Genomic DNA, 18,014 nt, shown 5'->3' on the forward strand with positions numbered 1-18,014 from the left:
TAGGGTAAGCTTAAGTGAAGTTCAGTTAAAAACATCGAACTGTTGATGCTAATACCAAATAAAACGGACTTTTAATTACAAAGATAAATGTAGCGTATTAAGCGAAATGTCGCTTAAACCTAATTTCCATTCACCACTGGAACAGAACTGAAATTTTACTAAATTTCAAAAAGGGGATGGTAAGCAATTACCGTGCAATCTAATATACATAACTAAAAGTTTAATTTGATAGAGCATCTACTATTGACGTTTTAACCGACCAAAAAAGGAGGTTGTCAAACGGACCTTTAATTACAAAGATAAATGTCGTGTATTAAGCGGAATATCGCTTCAACCTAATTTCCATTCATCACTGGAACAGAACTGAAATTTTACTAAATTTCTAAAAGGGGGTGATACGTAATTACCGTGCATTCCAACTAAAAGTTTAATTTGATAGAGATAGAGAACCTACTATTGATGTTTTAACCGCCCCAAAAAAGGAGGTTGTCAATTAGACTTTTTTATGTTAACTAGGAACTTTTATTTATCTTTATGAACGATTTTAATGATTTTTTTTTATTTGAAAGTAGCACCTCTCATGTGGTCCCGTTTTATCAAGATTTGACTAGTTGAGTTATCCCCAAGGATACATATATCGTTGACTTTAACTATATTGAGGATATTCTCATTTTATTTTGCTAATGTCGTTTTCAAGTGAAGCAATCCTCGATCTGATTATTTTTGCTTCTTTCTGACCGTCATGCAGCTATATTATATAAATTGTTTGCTCATTGTGTAACGGTAATTCGTAATTCCAATTAGTCTAATTAAAATGTAATACGTTTAATAATTATTATTGTAACTATTGTAATTAGTCAGTGCGTATCAAATTTTTTTATTTTGTATTATCGTTGTATTAAGCTTTATTTGGCTACTGTTTGTCCGTAGATTCTTTTCCTGGTTGAAAACTCTATTTCACTTATCCGCTCTAGCTGAGCGGCTAGGAATCTAGACTTCCCGCGATCCTACCATACCAAAAAAACCTTTAAATTACACCTGTCGGGATACATAGCCGTCATGGCATTCAACATATGTACTACCAGAAACTCTTAGTCTTTGTATTGTAGTAACAAATAAATAAATTTACCTCAAATAATATTTCGGCGATGTGTGACCTCATATTTTGAAGGTCGCAGGGTGACGTGCAGACAAAATGTGATTAAAGCAGCATTTTACATTACGCATTTTATATTACGCATTACATACGCATTTTATATTATGTATAATATATGGTATTTATAAATTACTGCTCGCAGTGTAAGGACGCGCATCACAAAGACAAGCCCATATGTTGTAAAAGTCACAAAATTTCACTACAGCTCATTCCAAAATCCTGAATCTCTAATTTTTTGGCGCTCCGTTGTTACCTCGGACAAAAATAAGGTCCGGTTTTTAAGTACAGAGGTCATCTCTCGTCACGGTTTTCCGCTTACGTTTATTGTATACTTAGAGTAGAATCCCGTATACTAACATAGTTTGCTTGATACCTTTTGACAATTCGGTGTAAATAAAGCATATTATTTTGATATTCACAAATAATCGCCATATGTTTATAATTATGTCCAGTTTCAATGAAGGAAACAGTCGTAATTACGTAAGGTTCTTGAATGATCTTCAACATCATTGTCAGTTCATTTGCAATAATAATTCAGACTCAACACGATGAAGTCAAGGTAAAAAATCGAAGAAATTCAAAAAATGGTAGATTCTTTGCGTTAAGACATAATTCAAGATTAAACGATAATTTATGAAAACAAATGAAATCTGAAATAAATTTGTTAAACACGATCTAGTATAATTTTGTGACCAGTAGTACATACAGGATATTTTTGAGATTATCTTTTTGTTTTTGTTGTTCATTAGTCTTTGTCTACAGGTGTACTTCCAGATTTATAATTTATCTAACACTTTACATAAATTGCGTGTATAACAAAAAATACTAAATAATATAAAAAAATAATAAATACTAACAAATAAATACATTTTTGTTAAGCTTTCTAGCCTAACTTTAGCTCAGGAAAACCGATTAAAAAAGATTATATAACGAAAGCTATCTATGACTCGTAACGATTGCAAAAGAAATATGTATTATCAGACTTAATAAAAAAAGCGCCGGGGACCCGCGATCGGGAATGTGCAAGGCCGTGACGACCCCATTAAGCTAATTTATAAATAGTGTGCAATAAGTTCGAGGTCTTAGAAGCTGGTACCGATTTTAATGAGCATTAGCATGCAATACCACTTTGTTTTGTATTAAAAAAATTCAAAAGGAAAAAGTACTGGCGGAGGGTGTTCGTCACAATATCCGTTTTTGACGGGCGCAATGCATGCATTCTAAATTTGGTATCTGTCATGAGATGAACACTACACTACTTCACTACGACACTACATCGATCGATACGAATACACGTATCTTAAGCTTATCTCTTTGGCAGACTTAAGGTATCCAATATTTAGACTCCCATTGATGTTCACAGGGCGACTTGAAGGGTTCGAGGCTGCACCGCACGCTACCGTCACTTCAGCGCTCTGGCACCAGGAGGATGGAACGATGCTTCGGCGGCCGTGGTTCGCAGTGCAGTCCGCGTTGCCGTCGTCGCTGTCTTCAGCAAAAGTACTGTGGAAGAACAACCCAGTCGGCAGCGTATCGCGTTAGCAGGCTGTTTCTGACCCTAGGGGTGGCGCCGCAAGTCTGGTTGTAGTGTTGACCGCGGGAACCCCTCTACTCTACCTGGGTTCTGACCCCGGGCTGAGATCGGACGTCGGGTGAGTGCAAGGAGAGTCGTTTGGTGGGTAGGGCCCTAAAACATCCTTGGGCCCGCGGTCTGCTCTCAACATCTGCAGACCGTCAAGTCCCCCTATGCGCGGGAACCTCGTAGGAAGGTTGGTCCCCGGCCCAAAAAAAAAGGCTGTTTCCGACCCAGCGGTGAATCCCGGAACACCAGTGGCATCGTCTGGACTGCTTGACGGGCCGCAGTACCGCGGAGACCGGCGTCATTGGTCGTCGACTATCTAGTGCTAGGGGAGTCGTTTGGTGAGTAGGGCCCTTAAACATCATTGAGCCCGCAGTATACTCCCAACGTCTGCAGACATCAACATTTCAAACAACGAATTTCAATTTTCATTCGATGTGTGGACGGTCCCCGTAGACTGTCATGATTACTATCACCCTCTTAGAGATATCTCATTCAGCATGAATGCATCGTATGAGAAATATAAATGATAAGTTTGATACCAATACTGCAATATAATACAAATCGGTTCGAAAAACTATTTGTGAATATAAAACATGTTGACTAAACGAAATTTATCTTTTACCATATATACGGTACGAAGCCGTAAAGAAAAATACTAAAGAATGGTTGAAGCTCACAACTTAGAATGGAGCCACAGCAATCATGATCGACCAAATATAAGTTTTTAGCAGTGATGCCATTGATGAGGGATATAATATTGAAAACTTATGTCTAGACTGCATGAAAACATAAAAAACACGAAGCTTATAAATTAGATAAATTAGAATGACGTTTCGGTATTAAAGTCTCCTAAACATTACAAATTATTCTTTGCAACACCGTAAGAAAGAATCAAAAAAATATTAGACAAAATATTTTAACATTCCCCATTGTGCATAAACCTTGATCGACGCGATTACATAGCAGTAAACACTGACCACATGCTCGCTGTCTCCGTGATCAAAAACAAAATGCTTTACCTTAAACAATATTGCTACTTGCAAATTTCTGAAGGCGAAAACACATTTAGGTCCGTTAATATTCAGCTACACGCTTCGGGAAACATTTTAAACGCTTAATGCTTCTATTTAATATGTGAAGGCTTGACGACGTGACCAAACACGAAATATTACATAAGCGTTGTGGTTTACGAATGTTTATATACTTTAATGCGTTGTTTATTTGAAAAACAGTACATCTGATTTTAATACTTTTGCAGCTAGGACTGTTAAGTCTTATGAAACATACCAGAGGCCTATCCAAAATCCAATCTACTAGCGTTAAGGCTAACGGCCACAAATATATGGCATTACCTTTTTTTCCTATTGCTCAGACGTGTGAACGAACTCACGGCCCACCCGTTATTAAGTGGCTACCGAAGCCCATAGATACCGACGACGTGAATTTCGTAACCCTCCTTGAGACACGAATTCTAGCTGTCAAGTATCAATCAATCAATCAATCAATCAATCAATCAATAGTATGACGATTGTCCTACCCTTTAACTAGAACGCAATACTATTTTGCGGCAGAAATAACCAGGATGGTGGTATCTACTCGTCAAAAGGCGCTTTACCACCAGTAATTATGAATATTATAATTTTTGTGCATTTCGTTTTCTTCACACGACACTGTTGCTTTATCGTGGATTTTTCTCGCGGATACTTGCTAAGTACGTGTGGGCCTCCATAGAAAAATTTGTATCTCCATTCAGGATTGGAATAAAAACGCATGTAGTCGAGTCATATCTGTCTGAGAAACAAGTATGAATCATTTGAAAAACCCAGTTTTGTGGTTCACGTAGTGAAATGTTCTTGACCGCTTTATAAGACAATTAAATAAATTCAAAACACATCGTGTGATACATACATTCTTGAATAATCTAGATTATTGTCCAAGGCTTGAATCACTTGCCAAATTGAATGGTTCGCGTATATTGCATAGTACTTCTCAAAACATACCCCACTGGTGGTAGGACCTCTTGTGAGTCCGCGCGGGTGGGTACCACCACCCTGCCTATTTCGGCCGTGAAGCAGTAATGCGTTTCGGTTTGAAGGGTGGGGCAGCCGTGAGCTCGACCACTCATCTCAGCAATAAAAAAAAATAAAAAAACATGTGTAATTTCAAATTTCCAAACAGAAATCGTTCTAGCAAAATATAAGTATGTACGTACTGGTAGTGAGGCGTCCTGTGATCGCTTTGGCCGCAAAGTAATAATGAGTTCCGACTTGAAGTATGAAACAGCGTTTGTATCACACAGTAAAAGCCTCTTATCTAAAAATGGGTGGCAATATTCACTATGAAATGTCTGTAGAAGGTATGCCTCGGTAAACACTTTACACCAGGTCAGCTGTGAAACTCAACTATCTGTCCATTCAATAAAAATTTATAAAATAATGTGTAAAATGAAGCGTTGATAGCACGCCCTTAAGTTCCCACAGGTTGAAGAGATATTTTTTTTAAATGGGGTTACGCTACGACAAGCATCTTAAAATCTATATATTAATACGTGAAGCAAAAACTTTGTATCCCTTTTTACAAAAATTGCGCGGACGGAGGAGTATGAAATTTTCCACACTTATAGAGAATATAGAGAAGAAATGCACAATGCTATTTTTTTTTAATAATGCATAAAAGATACAATAAATCAATAAAGAAAACACTATACACACTACCATGTATTTAAGACACACACATATACTCTTTGTTTATTGTCAAACTTTTGTTATTGCTTAAGGTCTTTAGTCAAATTGAGAATAGGTTAGTATTGTTTATTTTTAATATTACGAGTATTTTTCTATAGTGTAGTCTTGGCGAAATCTGTAACAATAGGACCATAATAATGTTGAAACTTATAATAATTTCAAATAATTATAGTTGAATTTCGACTACTGCGGGACCACTAGTATATCATAAAGTGTGTCACGTACGTACACACGCTTCCTGTAACGATAAAAAAGCAACTTTGCCAACGTCATTATCAACTACGTTTTGTAGTAGAGCATATTGTCAGCTTGCACATGTTAATGCTTCCATCACGTAAAAGGCGAAAGGTAAGGGTATGAATACCATTCTAATGAGTCTCAGATTTAATGAAAATTGCTTACCTTCTAGTCATAGAACGGTAAAAATAAAAGCAAATAACCTCAACAGCTGAATGTTCTGTCTTCTTTTCCGGTATAGCAATTACCTGCTCGGACCAGTGGCGTAGTGATTCATTTTTGAGTAATTATTATAGTTACATATAATGTGTCTCGAATTGAAGAGTGGGGCAGCCGTTCCATTGTAAAAGTTCAGACTTAGAAATCATGTCTGGCGCTGTTGATTTCTATGGGTTCCGGTATCAATTTAAAATCAGGCGAGCCGTGAACCCGTCCGCCCATCTAAGCAATAAAAATACGTGACCGAGGAATGCATTGTGTCATTGGGGTAGTGGCAGAAGAAAAAAAATCTTTTTTTTTTTCATATATTATGTCGCCTTTTATTGAGACCATCGTTCATGTCATCTTGTGTTTTTTTGTATTTTTTTAACTTTAGTGATCATACAATACTGTTTGTACATTGGAAATTAGGATTTATTGCATTAAAAATGTAGGCATACTTAAGCTACAATTAAATTTAGAATAAGCATTCTGACTGCAGGTTCTCCTGCGTGAATTACACTTTATGTCGTGTCAGAGAATAAGATGAAAGGTAGCCTAATTTTTTTCCCAGTGGTATCGAATTCACTCGGCTTATCATCGGCTTATAATTGCCTTGGTATACTATAATAACATCTCTTTTATTACGTTTTAACTGTACGTTAACAATTTACGATTGTACATGTTCGCGCGTTGCTATTTTGTTGGCCTTCTCTCCAAAGCAACCTGGCACCCTTCCACTGACTTCATCATGATGTCCAGTTTGACCCTGATTCGAGGTACAGGACCTTTCTCCGGTTCCCCTACCACCTTGTATCTCCGCAGAATCGCAGACAAAGATGTTTTAATCGATATCATCGCATACTGGTAACCTGAGAAAATGTACAACAAACTAATTCACGCGTTACGGCTTCAAGCAAGCAAAAAACAAGCAAAATTCCAAGACTATTCAATATAAAAAGTAACTGATATGTTAACGTGAAAACTGGTATAAACAACTGTCAACATGCAACAACAACAAGGAACTCCTTGTCCCGTGGAAAGGAGAATGTTAAGTGCAAAGGCTCTAGCGCAGTGGATTTCTTGGTATGAGCACGGTACTCACCCAGACAATTCCTAGGGCCGCTACTGAACGGCAAGTAGCAGCACGGGTGCTCAACATTAAAACGCTCCGGTAGAAACCTGTCTGGATCGAAGTGTTCCGCCTCCGGACCCCAGTACTTTGGGTCTCTATGAATTCCCCAGATAGAAACCACTATTCCTGAACCGGCAGGCAAAACGCTACCGGATGCTAAAATGGGATTAATACCATTAATGAGCTGAAGAACATTTTTCAACTAGTCTTGCGATTATTCCGGTCGATCTTAAGACGGCTACTTCTACTTCTGCGACAGAAGATCTATTCTTACTCTACCATGAGTTATCATTAATCTATAACGTTATCATGATAATAAGAAAATAAATGTCTTCGTCTACTTACGTAGTGTCATATCTTCCAAAACTTTTCTTATAATAAACGGAACGGGAGGGAATAATCTGAGAGACTCCTTCACAACTCTCTCCAAATATTTCATTTTTTCTAAATCTTCCTTAATTAAAGGACGTTCCGAATCACAAAACACTTCACGCAATCTGCAAAGATTACAAATGGTATCTGAGAAGGTATAATATTATAGAGACGTGAAACATCTACGAAAAATCTTTCCACTAATCAAAAATATAAATTCTTTTCAATTTCGGAAACAAACGTTTGCGGCATCTTACACAAAGAAGAAAAATTTTATTTCGCAATATCATAAACATTTATTGATATCTGCTAAAATCGAGTATATTATCTTAGGTGGCCAATAAAAATATAATCTATAATTTAAAGCTTTGGATCTTTAAATAATAACTGAATAAAGTCATCAGAAGAAATTTACGGGTACAGGGCGTATTGTGAGCCCTCGCGGGGAAAGTACTACCACCCTGCTGTTTCTGCCGTGAAACAGTAATGCATTTCGATGTGAAGAGTTGGGCAGCTATTGTACCGTAAAAACTGAGGCATTAGAACGAATGCTTCAAGGGTGGGCATTTACGTTATTGATGTCTTAGGGCTCCAGTAACCACTTGATACCAAGTGGCGTTGGTACACCAACCTAATAAAACATATAATTCAATAAAAATAAAATACTTACTCTTTGTAAACTTTTTCTTGTATTTCAGGATATTTTGATAACAGCTCTAGTGTGAATCCAATGGCGACTGCAGACGTGTCTGTGCCTGCTACTGTCAATGTCAGTACTTCTTCTCGTAGTTCAATGTTAGTATAACCTTTTTCAGCTCCAGACAATGTAATGAGGAGATCAAGAAATGTCTTACATTTGTATGATCCTAGATCTGATGAAATTAACATGATTATATATTTGTTTATATTCACAGTTTTATACTGAATTATTGTAAAACATTTTATTTATTGAACTCGGTTTTCGTTTATGTTAGAGTACTAATATTATTTTGTTGACCCTAATGAACTCAAAATGACTGAAATTTGGCTTTATTTTGTCAGTATAGGACAGCATATATCCATCTCTTTCTAGAAGTGTCATTAAAGGTGAGTAATGGATTAAGGGCAGCAGTATCTCCTGAGTATGTAGCGTACTGCCATCGCTAACCGGCATTTACTGGTGGTAAGACGTAATATAAGCCTGCACTTATCAATACCGCAGATCTGTCTATTTCTGCAGCAAAACAGTAATGCGTTCCGCTTCGTGATTAACCAAATCAACAAACGTTCATTTTTACATACCAGAAGATAAGATAAACCACTCATGAACTACCTGTATCGTATAGGAACTTGAGAAATGTATTAAGTATTTACATTACTTACTATATTCATAATCAACTTCAGTCTTTGAATTATTTTCTCTCTTAATCTCTTCTCTTTTATTTTGTATTACCTGTAAATAAAAAAGCGGTGAAGTGGAAGATTTCAGAGAATAGAAGAAGGCGAAATATCAATTTCAAATCAATCTTGCATTTTATTTTAATATACTAATCTCGAACAAAAATATCCGAACAGAACTTTATTCGACTTTTGACTTTTTGTCAGACTGTTCTAATACACAAATAATAAACAAACAAACAGACAAATAATAAATACCGAAAATATACCGAAACCACCAATGATCATAATGTGAAGAATCTGTCTGCCTATTCTAGAAATATAATATCAAAAGGTTAGCCTAGTATAATAAGTCTGAGCTCACGGCGACTCATCTGCATGTTACTGAAGGCCGAGCTCTCTTTCCGAAGCCCGTCTTATGGAACCCTGAACGCTGGGATTTAGAACAGAAGGATTATTTCCCATGTTATCTCACAGTCCCAGCAAGTGAAGTGTGATCCGGCCCTACAACCCATTAAATATTTAGTTTAACATACCTTATCAACAAAATCGTGTAACATTTCAATACAACTCTGGTGCTCATTGAAGACAGGAAAAAGCTTGAATAACCAAACGGGCTGTAGCCACAAATGAAATATCCTCATACATACTATATTAAGAATACGATTCATAGATTTCAAGAAACTTGAATCCTTATCTCCTTGTGCATTAATCTTTACACCGAGTGCCGTTTCTGAAGAAAAAAATTAACAATACAAATTCCACTAAATTAAAACTAAATTGTAAATTAGCTTATCGCACTTAGTTATTGTGTTAGTATTTATTTACTTCTTAATATTCGTAACTCATAGCACATAATATAAATCAATTGAATTTAAACTGTAATTTACCACAGACAGAGTCCAATGTGTAAGCGCTTAGAAAAGGCCATGAGCTGAACATTCCTTTGCCGACACGTTTACCCAAATTTGAAGCGAGCTTCTCGCTTTGCTCAGAGATTATTCCTACAAAACTCTGAACTATTCTGGGACTGAACGCTGGTACCATAATTTTTCGACGTCTCCGCCATATCGACACTGAAATATAATGCAATAAACATTTCCTTGAGAATGATATATTGGCTATTCTAGCATCGTAATATAATAATTATAATACCTATCAGTAATTTCAGAGACTTGAGTCAGTCTGCACAGGTGAGTCTCTATAGAATTAGAATATATTTTCTAAGGAGTCAGTATTTACAAAGCTATAAGTTTTCACTAAAAGAACAGTTTTTAGATAAAGTAGATGGTGATGGAGAAATGTAAAACAGATTAATGATTAAAATTAATTTTCATCAGTACCGATGTGTACATACCTGGGGCAAAAATTCCTCCGTAACCGATAATTGCTCGTATAAATCTATGTAAATCGTCTTTTTCCAAACATGTCTTGAGCACCACTTCCGAGTCGACGGGGTTCGATAAAACTAAACATTATAAAAAGAGATCTTAGTTTTTCTAGAACAATAATACAATCTGATGTCTATGCGGACATAGACATGTCGTTCTTTAGGAGATCGAATTGTTCATTATTTTGTCTTAATTGCCTGTTGGGAGTCGTAGCAGGCTCTGATAATAATGAACCCAGTAGGGATGCTGCTTGTATGTGTGGACGAGCGCACAGCCCACTTCGTGTTTACTGGAGCTCATAGACATTGAAAAACGTAAATGTGCCACACACCTTGAGATATAAGTTCTAAATTCTCAGTATAGTTATTGTTAAGTAATTTATCATTTAGTACCTATGTATTAAAAAAGTGTGGCTATGGCAAACATCGTATCCGTATGTCTAATTGTCTTTATAAATTAAACTTACATTTTCAAACAGACAGAGCACTTGCACAAGTAGAATATCTGTATGAAATGCAAATAGTATTCCTATTAGAATTTTTTTTTTGTCATGAGGAAATCGCCGGACTTCCGCCCTTCACTGGGGATGAAGGGCGGGGCATGTCGGAGTCGAACCGACTAAAACCTCCTGTCGCTCAACAACCAGCATCCAAACCTCGCATGAGACAGAGCTCATGAAAACGCAAAAGTGAAGCGTTTAGTGCAGATCACATCTCTCCCATCACCCTCTCCCTCGAGACGACGGACTGGCGCTCGTCAGCGCCACGACCACCAGCCCTCTCGGTCGGCAGGCTATCCGGAGCCCGCCTAGATGGCGCCGGTTAGAATGGTCTATCCTACGGAATACCCCGCTGGGTCAGAACCAGCGTGGGTTGTGGATAGCCGGCCTTCCATCACCCGGATGCTCATGCATAAAACGCGTGCAGAGCAGCTTGCACGTCGTCTTCTTAGGCCCCCTTCCCCGGTCCCCAGGCCGACATGTGAGGGAGACCCGAAACACTTAGAGGGCCAGGGCTTTCGCGAGATCCGCCCCCCGGCCCCCGCTCGACGGCGGCGGGCCTGTGCGTCTCTCACGCGCCCCGCCGCTTCCTTCTGCGAGATGGTGTACTCGCAGAAGTCGAGCATCGCCTTCCACGACTCGTCGTCACCGAGCATCGATGCCACAACACTCGGCAACGACAAGTCTTTTCTATTTTTGCGACGAGGACACGGCGCCACCCCTCCCATGCGGGGCAGGCAACGAGCGTATGCTCTGCCGTGTCCAAGTCGCAACCACAATGGTGGCACTCTGCCGTCGGCTCAGCTCCGATCCGGTGCAGGAACTCACCGAAGCAACCATGCCCAATGAGCACCTGCGTGAGCCGAAAAGTGAGGCGTCTTCTGTCACGATTCACCCAATTCACAAGAACCGGGCGAATCGCCTCGACGGTCCTACGACCAGCCGAAGGATCGGCCAGCCGCCTGGACCATGACTCCAGCACGTACCGCCGAGATTGGGCCCTCCGCGCTGTGACCACACTGGGGCTGGGACGCGCCACGCCCCGGGCACGAAGGTTAGCCCGCCACTGATAGTCAGCGGCGAGCGCCTCCGCCTCCAGGACCCAAGGCGGCGTCCCAACCAGTACACACGCACGTCGAAAGAGATGATGCGATAACCACGGATGACCCTGACCGCGATGGTGCGTTGCGGCCGTTGCAGCAACTTCGCTACCCCCACGGCCAGGGACTGGCCCCACACGGGCGCCCCGTATAAGGCCGTTGACCGCACCACCCCCGTATAGAGACGGCGCGTCACCTGGTCAGGCCCCCCGATGTTGGGAAGAAGCCGGCTTAACGCGCCGGCCACTCCCAACAAACGAGGGACCAGGTTCTGAAAGTGAACACGGAAGGTCCAACGACTGTCCAGTATGAGGCCGAGGTACTTCAACTGCAATTCCTATTAGAATAACTTAATCCTGAAATCACACTAACAGCGGACTACAAGCATTCAACTTACCAAAATAAAGAATGTGACCCAACCAGCCTTTCGCTAGGCCGTTATGCTTCATAGAGTTATAACTGTATCTTTGAAGTACCGACATTATCTCTACAACAATAATAAAGATATTAACAGATAATTATTGAAAAATAACATAGAAAATATTTTTTGAAAAAAAAAACGTCTTTGTAGCATTAACAAAATACCGCACAATATTACCTCTACCTGGAACACTTTACAAGTAAAACTCACCCTCTGTGTTGCCAGTGAATTTGTGGGCTATGCCTAATAACGGTATATGCTTGTCCACATCTGGAATAGCCGCTGCCAGCTTGTACATATTCCGTCGTCTGTACCTGAACACCGAAAACCAGCCGAGGACAAGTACTATCAGTAAAATCACGATCATTTTGTACTGAGAAAGTAGCTACTATTTTAAAAACAAAAAGAATACTTTTACGCAATTCACGTATGACTACTTGGAATAAGATCCGTTTAATAGTGTCGTTGAAGTAAATTCTCGGTTATATACGTATATTTTACGTGAACAATAGCGGCCTTCCTTACACCTCTAAGTTATGTTAAATAGCCCACGCTGCGATGGTTCACGCTGCCTTTGACCACCACATGATCTTATAACCCTTTTCCTCTTAGAAAACTTTATCCAGGATCTTCAAATGTAAATCGTAGTGAGGTAATCACAACATGAATGCATTAAAAAAAAAAAGGGTGCGTGTACTTATGTACGCGCGTAGGAAGTTATACTTTATTTTTATTAAATTTATTTCTTTTTTTTTTATATTAAATTAATATTAATAAATATTTAACGTTAATAATTTAATAATATTTAATATGAATTATATTAAATAATAATTTTGTCATTTATATTACTAAATAATACATACGGATAGTTAACCTTAATTGTATTGGAGCACTTACGAAGGTTGATGAGCGCAGTTTTTCACAAATATTTTCTAATATTAATTAGTATTGATTTAAATATTCAATTTAAATCACTTCTGATTATCAATCAAACGCACATATAAAATTCGCACTTGTATAATGAAAACAAAATGAAAACACATGTTTTAAATGTAGAAACTCAAAGCATCTGGATAAATATTATAAATATAAATACACAGTGAACAGAGGCGGCGTGCGTGCCAACATGCGCCACTAACAGAGGTTCCATTTTTGTTTTGTTGGTAGCATTTTTTACGAGTGTACATGCGCGAAAGTTCACCTGCGGCTATATTCAGACTCGCCAAGTTACGTCGGTCGTATCATAATGAGCGATTTAGTGGGCAACTTCATTTCTGTTAATTTTGTGTCACGGTGCGCGCGCATCGTAAAATTTGACTCTCATAAATTTTCATAACGCGCCTAAAGAAGTATAACTTCAAAAATATATATGAATATTGAAGGCGAAAATAAAGTATAAATCTAGTAGCAATATTTTTCCCTTAGCTAAAATTATCAAATTCCATTGCACACTAAATACACACTAGATATGGTATGATTAAAAACAGCATTGTGTTTGATCTAAATAACAGATGCAACTCAAACTCCCGATGACAAAATGAAAAACAGTTCTAAGTCGTCGTGGCTTAAAGGATAATTCGTCCGGCGTATTTGCAATTAGCGATGCAGCGGTGTTCGAATCCCGCAAGCGGGTACCAATACTTCGAATGAAATGCGTACTTAAAAAATGTTCACGATTGACTTCCACGGTAAAGGAAATAACATCATGTAATAAAAATCGGTGGCAGGACCTCTTGTGAGTCCGCACGGGTAGGTACCACCACCCTGCTTATTTTTGCCATGAAGCAGTTATGCGTTTCGGTTTGAAGGGTGGGGCAGCCGTTGTACTATACTGAGACCTCAGAACTCAAATCTGAAGGTGGGTGCCGGCATTTATGTTGTAGATTTCTATGGGCTCCGGTAAGCTCTTAACACCAGGTGGACTGTGCAATAAAATAAAAAGTTGTGATAATCTAACAATACGAAAAAAAAATATGAATCATAAACAAATCATTCAATTCCGATACTTTTTTGACAGTATAATACCTAGTCAGGTCATAAGTATTGTCACACAGTAAAAACTTTTCTTTTAGAATGCTGGCCACAAAAAAGTTTATTGAATTCGAATTTCGAATTGTTCATGAAAATAAAAATGTATACTTTTAGAATTTTACTCATTTTTAAATATGGAGTGGACGCTTAAAGAAGACCGTGTTGCAGTTATTGCGTTGCATCGTTGCGGTTACGCGCCAATTCAAATTTTTAACATACTGAAAAATTTGAATATCACCAAAAGATTCGTTTATCGTACCATCAAACGATACAATGAAGACTCTAGTGTAGATGACAGGTCAAGAAGTGGTCGCCCTCGGTCTGTTAGGACTCCAGCAGTGATAAAAGCTGTGAAGGCGCGAATTCAAAGAAATCCCAAACGTAAGCAGAAACTGTTGGCCCTTCAGATGGGGTTAAGCAGAACCACGGTGAAAAGGGTGTTAAATGAAGACTTAGGGCTACGGGCATATCAAAGAAAAACAGGACATCGTTTGAATGCTCGTCTAATGGACCTGAGACTGAAGAGATGCCGCGCTTTGTTGAAGCGGTACGCGGGAAAAAAATATCGGGAAATTCTTTTTTCGGATGAAAAAATTTTTACCGTTGAAGAGAGCTACAACAAACAGAATGATAAGGTGTACGCACACAGTAGTGAAGAAGCGAGCAACCGTATTCCGCGTGTCCAACGAGATCATTTTCCATCCTCGCTCATGGTATGGTTGGGAGTTTCTTATTGGGGCTTAACAGAGGTACATTTTTGTGAGAAAGGTGTAAAAACGAATGCAGTTGTGCAAAATACAGTCCTGACGAACCTTGTGGAACCTGTTTCTCATACCATGTTCAATAACAGGCACTGGGTATTCAAACAAGATTCGGCGCCAGCTCATAGAGCGAAGAGCACACAAGACTGGCTGGCGGCGCGTGAAATCGACTTCATCCGGCTCGAAGACTGGCCCTCCTCCAGTCCAGATTTGAATCCGTTAGATTACAAGATATGGCAACACTTGGAGGAAAAGGCGTGCTCAAAGCCTCATCCCAATTTGGAATTGGGCGGCTGCCTTAATCAAGACATCCTTGATTAAGGCAGCCGCCGATATTGACATGGACCTCGTTCGTGCTGCGATAGACGACTGGCCGCGCAGATTGAAGGCCTGTATTCAAAATCGCGGAGGTCATTTTGAATAAACTTTAGTGTCATAAGAATCTATGTTTTGTTATGTTCATTTTGGTATATGAATGGTTACATAATGAATAAACTTGTTTCAATTATTTTACATTAAACATGTGACAGAATTTATGATCTGACTAGGTATATATGGCATCTTCGCATGGACTATTATACCAATTCTGGTGTCTTTCAGTTTACGATAGACGGAGAACTACAAAGCAAGAAAAAGTAGTCAAAATGTATATTTCGTTTAATGCAGGTAAGGTGGCAAACTGCGAAAAAGGAGAAATAAAAGGTCTTGTTTTATTGTAGATAAATACATAAGATGGGCACATATTTACGCATTTAGATTAGATTGGGCTGTGTGGTGTAGCTGCTAGCTTCCCACGGGTGTCTCTGAAGGCGACTAAGAGTTTCACCGGAGAATGGACAACAGCGTTCTCTGCACAGCTTAATCTTGCGTTTTTTTATTATCATTATTATCATATCATCTATTAATAGCAAACTCTAAATATTTTCCCTATACCATCAAAAAGTAGCAACGTTTCTACGATTATATTGTATTTTCACGTATGTATTTACGATTTTGTCAAAATATGTAATGTATTTTTTTACAAACCACCCAAACTCATTGAACGAAACTTAATGCTTTTTTTAAAGATTATTATTACATGTGATCTACATACATCATACATCTACTCTTGGCAGGCGGGTTAGTGACCGCAGTACTATGTCCTTCCCTTAAGATTTTACCCGTCACGAAATCATATACCGGTTCAATTCATTATAATAAAAACGTAATTATTGTAAAAATAATTCCTACAAAAACTTGAAATCGTAAGTAGGTTTTCGCGCGTTATTGTGAAAAACATAACTTAAATTTTTTTTTGGTCTACAATAAAAGATTTTATACAGTAATAGCGTTTGCCCGCGACTTCGTCCGCGTGGAATAGTTACTTTGGCATAATGCAAAATTTTACCCGCGACTTCATTTACGTAAAAAGTGAAAATATTTTTGAAGAATAGAATGTTAAGGAGCTACTTAAGGTACCAAAATCACCCTATTTAACCGAATTAAAAAAAGGAAGTTTTCAATTCGACCATAATTTTTTATCTATGTAGGTACTATGTTCACCGATTTCACGAAAATGCTTGAACCAATTCTGATAATTCTGAGGGGTGGGATTTGCTAACAGCTGCCCGAGCGCCTCCGAAGGAGACCTAACAACTCAAGAGTAGCTGCTTCGCGAATGAATCTACTGCCGGATCGGAATCGCGACCCGCTGAGAAGATCCGGCGAGAAACTCAGCGAGCTGATTCATGGGTTAGGTTGCACGGCGAACTCTTTGTCGAGTTCGACGAGTACGGTTACCGAGGTCCCTAAGCCTGCTCCTAGAGCTGAAGGCGTCTAGTGCAAAGGTTATTGGATCTGATGGATCCGTAAGGACGTGTCTAGGGCGTCGACGGTGACTGGCTCCTGCATGATCAGGATTCGGGGAGTAGTCAGCGGCGGCTACGATAAGGCGATTATCATGACGCAGTACCGTTCCGACGCTGACTTCATGTATTTCTGTATAGATTCGAGGCCCAGGTCGTCGTGTAGGTCAACGTTCCTCACGAACCACGGAGCTCCGACGGCTAACCTGCAAAAGCGGGATTGTAGAGATTGAAGGGTGTCTATGTGTGTGCGGGCCGCGTGAGCAAACACCACACTCGCGTAAGTCATGACGGGCCTTATGCAAGTTTTGTAAAGTGTCACCTTGTTCCGAAGGGACATTTTACTCCGCTTACAGATCATGGGGTAGAGTCTACCGAGAATAAACGCGGCACGGTCACGGACTGATTTTATATGCGGGCGGAATGTCATCGATGCATCCAGGGTAACGCCCAGGTACTTGACCTTCCTGGCCCAGGGTATGGATTGACTAAAGAGAGTAATCGGGGGTGTGAGATTCCTCCTCCTAATACGGGAGGAAATCCCTGTGGAGCTTCCCCTCTGAAATAGCACCGCAGTACTTTTCGCTGGGTTGATGTCTATGCGCCATTTTCGGAACCACTGTCCTAGGGCTAGGGCTGCGCTCTGAAGCTTCTTCGCGATTAGGGACTTATTTCTACTAGAATAGTAAACAGTCGTGTCGTCGGCGAATAAAGCTAAATGGGTCGGCGGCGACCGGGGAATATTGTTAACGAATAAGCTAAATAGGAGGGGTGAAAGGACAGAGCATTGCGGGACTCCAGCTGTGAGAGGTCGTGGGGAGGAGCGGGTTCCCTCGACTCGATATCGAAAAGAGCGGTTCGACAAGAAGTCCCGTATGATGAGCACGAGACTATCCGGCACACCCATGTTGAATAGTTTGAAAATCAAACCATTGTGCCAGACTTTGTCGAACGCTTTTGCGACGTCGAAGAAGAGAGCTCCCGTGTATAACGGTTTTGGTCGATTAAGCCCCACAAGAATGTGCTCCGTGAGGCGGTGCACCTGTTGAACGCATGAGTGATTTGTACGGAATCCGAATTGTTCATCGATGAGAATGCCCTTGGATGAGACGAAGTCTCTGAGGCGTTTGTAGAGCAGACGCTCATACAGTTTGCCTAGAGACATG

General features: G+C 39.6%; 1 protein-coding gene across 3 annotated transcripts; it reads right to left on the reverse strand.

Annotated features, from left to right (window-relative positions):
- Positions 1-6,229: 6,229 nt before the first annotated feature.
- Positions 6,230-13,388, reverse strand: LOC101742018 (cytochrome P450 4C1). Of its 3 annotated transcripts, none has more exons than XM_062675013.1 (11): positions 13,110-13,388; positions 12,423-12,526; positions 12,189-12,278; positions 10,159-10,269; positions 9,692-9,877; positions 9,338-9,534; positions 8,787-8,856; positions 8,095-8,296; positions 7,398-7,549; positions 7,023-7,208; positions 6,230-6,789 (listed from the first exon to the last, which is right to left on the reverse strand). In XM_062675013.1, exons 2-11 carry the CDS (start codon positions 12,508-12,510, stop codon positions 6,614-6,616), a joined length of 1,458 nt encoding a protein of 485 aa, XP_062530997.1. In that variant the 5' UTR covers positions 12,511-12,526; positions 13,110-13,388; the 3' UTR covers positions 6,230-6,613. The 3 variants fall into 3 exon arrangements, with proteins under 3 accessions (XP_062530997.1, XP_062530998.1, XP_037875026.1); XM_062675014.1 differs by having other exon boundaries at positions 13,087-13,388; XM_038019098.2 differs by lacking the exon at positions 13,110-13,388 and having other exon boundaries at positions 12,423-12,753.
- Between the last annotated feature and the right edge of the window lie 4,626 nt (positions 13,389-18,014).

This window comes from Bombyx mori, chromosome 22 (genome assembly GCF_030269925.1).
Source record: "Bombyx mori chromosome 22, ASM3026992v2".
Lineage (NCBI taxonomy): Eukaryota > Metazoa > Arthropoda > Insecta > Lepidoptera > Bombycidae > Bombyx > Bombyx mori.